Source organism: Penaeus chinensis, chromosome 4 (assembly GCF_019202785.1).
Source record: "Penaeus chinensis breed Huanghai No. 1 chromosome 4, ASM1920278v2, whole genome shotgun sequence".
NCBI classification, from domain to species: domain Eukaryota; kingdom Metazoa; phylum Arthropoda; class Malacostraca; order Decapoda; family Penaeidae; genus Penaeus; species Penaeus chinensis.
The window spans coordinates 7,960,483-7,967,982 of NC_061822.1; the positions used below are offsets into that span (position 1 = coordinate 7,960,483).

At 33.3% G+C, this 7,500-nt stretch overlaps 1 protein-coding gene across 1 annotated transcript in view; it reads right to left on the bottom strand.

The window, feature by feature from the left end:
• The window catches only part of LOC125024968 (sorting nexin-25-like), a 15,507-nt gene extending 14,641 nt beyond the window's left edge, over positions 1–866 (bottom strand). Inside the window, exon 1 of the mRNA XM_047612774.1 lies at positions 164–866. Within this exon, the coding sequence (XP_047468730.1) occupies positions 164–174 (11 nt within the window). The 5' untranslated portion in view covers positions 175–866. The remainder of the gene's footprint in view (positions 1–163) is intronic.
• Between the last annotated feature and the right edge of the window lie 6,634 nt (positions 867–7,500).

Consider the following 7,500-nt stretch of genomic DNA (forward strand, 5'->3'; position numbering starts at 1 on the left):
TGAAATATCTGAGCTTTGGAGGCCAAAAGAATTACAGCTTGAATGATCATGAGATAAAAAGAAGAAAGCTGTACTGCTATCTAATCCTCATACTGGCCCTTTACACAGAGATAAGCATTTAGACAGCAAGAAGGCAATGCTATAAAATGAAGTGTGCCCTCACCTTATCCTCATTATATCTTCTGTGCTTTCAGAGGCTAAAACCAACTCTAAGAAGTTGTCAAAGCTGACAAGTAAAAAAAAAAAAGAAAAAAAAATTCAGCATTTCACAGACTACAGATGAGGGAAGATATTACGTGTTCTGCATACTGTAACAGCAGAACGGCATCTCCACAATAAAGAAAACAAAAACAAAAAAAATCCTTGGCATGGATAAAACCATCCATAGTTAGTGCTGGAAGAATCTTTTAAAATGCTGGCTGGCATCAAAAAAATATATATCTATTAAGACAAAGAAAATAAAGTTATATTAAAACAGAGAAAATAAAAAAACAGCTTTCTAATAGACAAAGCATCTAATACTTTTTGAAAGGAACATTCTTAAAATGAATTGAATTACATACAAATATTTTCCCCATTTCAGTTTATCGCATAGTATCATACTTATCAATCAAAATATGGTAATATATGGAGTCTACATTCCATATCCTAAGAATATCAAACAGAATTAAGAAGAAAAAAAAAAAAAATCAATAATTTGATGAAAATAATTATTTTGTACTTATGAAGTAGATTGTGATGGAAAACTATTTTTTCTTAGAACTGATTTAGGGAATAAAATAGTTGATGCTAAAACTTTCATGCCACTGAACAATCAAGGGATATAAGGATTTGTAATTCTTATTAAGTGTGTAGATAGGCTCTCTTAATGTGTATGTGTATGTGTATGTGTATGTGTATGTGTATATGTGCATATATGTGTATGTGCATATGTTATATATTGTATGTGTATGTGTATGTGTATGTGTATGTGTATGTGTATGTGTATGTGTATGTGTATGTGTATATGTGCATATATGTGTATGTGCATATGTTATATATTGTATGTGTATGTGTATGTGTATGTGTATATGTGCATATATGTGTATGTGTATGTGTATATGTGCATATATGTGTATGTGCATATGTTATATATTGTATGTGTATGTGTATGTGTATGTGTATGTGTATGTGTATGTGTATGTGTATGTGTATGTGTATGTGTATGTGTATGTGTATGTGTATGTGTATGTGTATGTGTATGTGTATGTGTATGTGTATGTGTATGTGTATGTGTATGTGTATGTGTATGTGTATGTGTATATGTGCATATATGTGTATGTGTATGTGTATGTGTATGTGTATGTGTATGTGTATGTGTATGTGTATGTGTATGTGTATGTGTATGTGTATGTGTATGTGTATGTGTATGTGTATATGTGCATATATGTGTATGTGCATATGTTATATATTGTATGTGTATGTGTATATGTGCATATATGTGTATGTGCATATGTTATATATTGTATGTGTATGTGTATGTGTATATGTGCATATATGTGTATGTGCATATGTTATATATTGTATGTGTATGTGTATGTGTATGTGTATGTGTATGTGTATGTGTATGTGTATGTGTATATGTGCATATATGTGTATGTGCATATGTTATATATTGTATGTGTATGTGTATATGTGCATATATGTGTATGTGTATGTGTATGTGTATGTGTATGTGTATGTGTATGTGTATGTGTATGTGTATGTGTATGTGTATGTGTATGTGTATGTGTATGTGTATGTGTATGTGTATGTGTATGTGTATGTGTATGTGTATGTGTATGTGTATGTGTATATGTGCATATATGTGTATGTGTATGTGTATGTGTATGTGTATGTGTATATGTGCATATATGTGTATGTGTATGTGTATGTGTATGTGTATGTGTATGTGTATGTGTATGTGTATGTGTATGTGTATGTGTATGTGTATGTGTATGTGTATGTGTATGTGTATGTGTATGTGTATGTGTATGTGTATGTGTATGTGTATGTGTATGTGTATGTGTATGTGTATGTGTATGTGTATGTGTATGTGTATGTGTATGTGTATGTGTATGTGTATGTGTATGTGTATGTGTATGTGTATGTGTATGTGTATGTGTATGTGTATGTGTATGTGTATGTGTATGTGTATGTGTATGTGTATGTGTATGTGTATGTGTATGTGTATGTGTATGTGTATGTGTATGTGTATGTGTATGTGTATGTGTATGTGTATGTGTATGTGTATGTGTATGTGTATGTGTATGTGTATGTGTATGTGTATGTGTATGTGTATGTGTATGTGTATGTGTATGTGTATGTGTATGTGTATGTGTATGTGTATGTGTATGTGTATGTGTATGTGTATGTGTATGTGTATGTGTATGTGTATGTGTATGTGTATGTGTATGTGTATGTGTATGTGTATGTGTATGTGTATGTGTATGTGTATGTGTATGTGTATGTGTATGTGTATGTGTATGTGTATGTGTATGTGTATGTGTATGTGTATGTGTATGTGTATGTGTATGTGTATGTGTATGTGTATGTGTATGTGTATGTGTATGTGTATGTGTATGTGTATGTGTATGTGTATGTGTATGTGTATGTGTATGTGTATGTGTATGTGTATGTGTATGTGTATGTGTATGTGTATGTGTATGTGTATGTGTATGTGTATGTGTATGTGTATGTGTATGTGTATGTGTATGTGTATGTGTATGTGTATGTGTATGTGTATGTGTATGTGTATGTGTATGTGTATGTGTATGTGTATGTGTATGTGTATGTGTATGTGTATGTGTATGTGTATGTGTATGTGTATGTGTATGTGTATGTGTATGTGTATGTGTATGTGTATGTGTATGTGTATGTGTATGTGTATGTGTATGTGTATGTGTATGTGTATGTGTATGTGTATGTGTATGTGTATGTGTATGTGTATGTGTATGTGTATGTGTATGTGTATGTGTATGTGTATGTGTATGTGTATGTGTATGTGTATGTGTATGTGTATGTGTATGTGTATGTGTATGTGTATGTGTATGTGTATGTGTATGTGTATGTGTATGTGTATGTGTATGTGTATGTGTATGTGTATGTGTATGTGTATGTGTATGTGTATGTGTATGTGTATGTGTATGTGTATGTGTATGTGTATGTGTATGTGTATGTGTATGTGTATGTGTATGTGTATGTGTATGTGTATGTGTATGTGTATGTGTATGTGTATGTGTATGTGTATGTGTATGTGTATGTGTATGTGTATGTGTATGTGTATGTGTATGTGTATATGTGCATATATGTGTATGTGCATATGTTATATATTGTATGTGTATGTGTATGTGTATATGTGCATATATGTGTATGTGCATATGTTATATATTGTATGTGTATGTGTATGTGTATGTGTATGTGTATGTGTATATGTGCATATATGTGTATGTGTATGTGTATGTGTATGTGTATGTGTATGTGTATGTGTATGTGTATGTGTATGTGTATGTGTATGTGTATGTGTATGTGTATGTGTATGTGTATGTGTATGTGTATGTGTATGTGTATGTGTATGTGTATGTGTATGTGTATATGTGCATATATGTGTATGTGCATATGTTATATATTGTATGTGTATGTGTATGTGTATGTGTATGTGTATGTGTATGTGTATGTGTATGTGTATGTGTATGTGTATGTGTATGTGTATGTGTATGTGTATGTGTATGTGTATGTGTATGTGTATGTGTATGTGTATGTGTATATGTGCATATATGTGTATGTGCATATGTTATATATTGTATGTGTATGTGTATGTGTATGTGTATATGTGCATATATGTGTATGTGCATATGTTATATATTGTATGTGTATGTGTATGTGTATGTGTATGTGTATGTGTATGTGTATGTGTATGTGTATGTGTATGTGTATATGTGCATATATGTGTATGTGTATATGTGCATATATGTGTATGTGCATATGTTATATATTGTATGTGTATGTGTATGTGTATGTGTATGTGTATGTGTATGTGTATGTGTATGTGTATGTGTATGTGTATATGTGCATATATGTGTATGTGCATATGTTATATATTGTATGTGTATGTGTATGTGTATATGTGCATATATGTGTATGTGCATATGTTATATATTGTATGTGTATGTGTATATGTGCATATATGTGTATGTGCATATGTTATATATTGTATGTGTATGTGTATGTGTATGTGTATGTGTATGTGTATGTGTATGTGTATGTGTATGTGTATGTGTATGTGTATGTGTATGTGTATGTGTATGTGTATGTGCATATGTGTATGTGTATATATGCATATATGTGTATGTGTATATGTGCATATATGTGTATGTGCATATGTTATATATTGTATGTGTATGTGTATGTGTATGCATACATGTATGTGTGTATTTGTATGTGTGTGTATATAAACATGCATGTGTATGTATATATGTATGTGTATGTATTATATATTCTATTCAACCTTATCAAATAATTCTTATGACTACTGTGAAACATAACCTAAGGGTCAATCACTCGTCTAATTATTTGAAGAGCATAAAAAATATTAAAAAGGCCACCAATCACAGACCTAATGTCCTTAAATACTTTGGCCCTACTTTCTTGTGTGGTGTATATCAACAGATTATGCAGATGCACACACTTAAAAGGATTCCACTTACGGCAATAAGACTGTGCAAGGCTGGTATCTCCTCTGGGACTCTTACTGTAACCTGATGTTTGGCTGACAACATAATGTGAGCTGTGATTGTCAACGTTGCTCCCAAGACCAGAGCTGCAACTCCGCCTACAATGAGGGAGAGGGGAAGCACCACGCCCACACTCCCCACACTCCCCCCCCAGCCCCACACCGCTCCTATGCACCATGCTGCCAGCAGTCCTCCAACTGCTGCTGCCCACATCCAGGCCTGGAAGATGAGGGTGAGCTGGGTATTGTAATTTAATTCATAAGACTAAAGCACTCTAGACCAGTTTCATTGCACTAATTTTTAAATAACACAACTATGTTGCTAAATACAAGTCTTACACTTTAACTCAATAGTAAAATATTGGTTAGTTGAATTATGTTATGACATACACATACATTAACTTTAACAAAAAAACGTTCATTGGGGCATTAAAGTTAAAATAATGTGCTATAAATTTATAAAATGTGCAGGCAATTCATATAAGTTTTCCACAATAAGATGATGGGTCACCAATCACTGTTATCCATATGGTACTATATATTCAGCAGAGATTGACTGTGTATCTGGCAGTGTTCCTAAACTAAAATCCTTTCTTGGAGAGTAATTTCTGAATTATTTAAAAACCTGCCCCAAAATTTGAAATTAACTTGATGTGATACGAATATCACGCGCAATAAAAGTGATTCGCTTGTGATACTTTCAAGCGGCTATTCTCTATATAAATGGCGGTGCAGCCTTAGCTAGTGTATGTACAAATATAATGCATAACATAGTTACGTTTGATAAGCAACACAACTACCTGTACCTTAGTATAAAATGACTCCATCTAGTCGGTCCCTGCTAGATCACTTTAAAGTTTGAATTATTTCAGTCTAAACAATAACACGCTTAAACATTCTACAAACTCGTAATGACCATCAATAATCTAGCTTCATACCTTCCCTAAGTAGGCCTTCGCTTCAATTTTGACTGCTATTTCGCCCCTGTCAACTCAGTCAGTCATGTCCGTAACAGCTGTTGGTGTTGTTTACTTGAGATCAGCTGATCGATCAACTCCATTTTCTATGACGAGATGTGATGGTCCATTCTCTCATTTATACGTAAATATCAATGGGTAACTAGTACATTTATGAAAATTTCTTCACAGTATCCTCAGAAGTAGGAAATCTTTATTATTTCATAAAAATGTGTCAATTCCAATTACTGAAATTTAGATTAATCAAAATAATATAATCCATAACCCAACAGAATCCATAAAATTGGAAGCTATGATAAAAAGGCAGTTAAATAACATACTTGGTCGAGAAGGCATGTGCTTACGTACAATATGTATATGCACATATATTCTGTTCATGCCTGTGTATGTCTGCGTGCGTGTGTACATGTATTTTTAGATCAGATTATTGTAATATATTATCCTTTTCCTCACAGACAATGACTCTGTCTCTAAAATATTTTTTCTACCCTAGATTTCTCATCCTTTTTTTCATTCAAAATCCCTTTCTCTTCATGTACTTCTCTATCTAAGTGCATCTTTCTCTTTTCTACCTCTTATATTTGTATATAAAGATAAATATATCCTCACAGTTTTTACCGTACACTCACTTTACTACCGGTCGATATGTGTTTTTGCCGAGTTCCATGTGATATTCCTGAGTCAAGGGCCATTTTTTTATTCAAAGATAGAATGGAAAAATTATTACTAGGGTACAATCGGGTACAATCACATTAGAGTAGGCAACAATATGTAGTTTTCTCAGAAGAATCGATTTACTTATCAAATGTGATTTAACTGTGCTTTTAATATATATTTTGTATATCAGAAATATCTGGTTGCATTATCTTTTCTACCTGCAAATTAACGCTACTATACCCAATGTCTATAAATTCTATCATAGGCGTTTAAGCATTTAATGTACACATATTGGATTGGTATACATTAGTTTTATAATATATATATATATATATATATATATATATATACATATACATATATATATATAAAATATATATATATATATATATATATATATATATACATATATATACATATATATATATTTATATATATACATATATATATATATATATATTCATATATATATATTTATACACACACACACACACACACATGTGTGTGTGTGTGTGTGTGTGTGTATATGTGTGTGTGTGTGTGTGTATGTGTGTGTGTGTGTGTGTGTGTGTGTGTGTGTGAGTGTGTGTGTGTATGTGTATATGTGTGTATGTGTGTATGTGTGTATGTGTGTGTGTGTGTGTGTGTATGTGTGTATGTGTCGGTAGGGGTGGTAGAGGTGGCGTCCAGCTGGAGTGACTGTCCGAGATTAACCCTCAGGGTGGGGATTGCGACCACTGTCGAGGAAGCTGAAGCAGCCGAGAGATAAGGTGGGTGCTCTCTCGGAGGTGATAAGACCTGGCAGCGGCACGATTAGTGTGGGTGGCTACACTTATTACTGGCCAGGCCGCAGTGATGGTCACCATCTCCAGGGAGAAGCCATACCCATCTTCAACCCTCGGTAGTCATTCCAGTCGATGAGCGTATAATGGTATTGAGACTGAAGCTTACATTTTGCTTTATGTCTCTTATTACTGTGTACGCTCCTACTGATTTTTATGAACTTGATGTGAAAGAGATGTTTTACGCCAAACTTGAATCTGTGACAAACAGATGTCCTCGGCGAGATATTCGTATTGTTCTAGGTGGCTACGATGCGGTATCTGGCTGCGACCG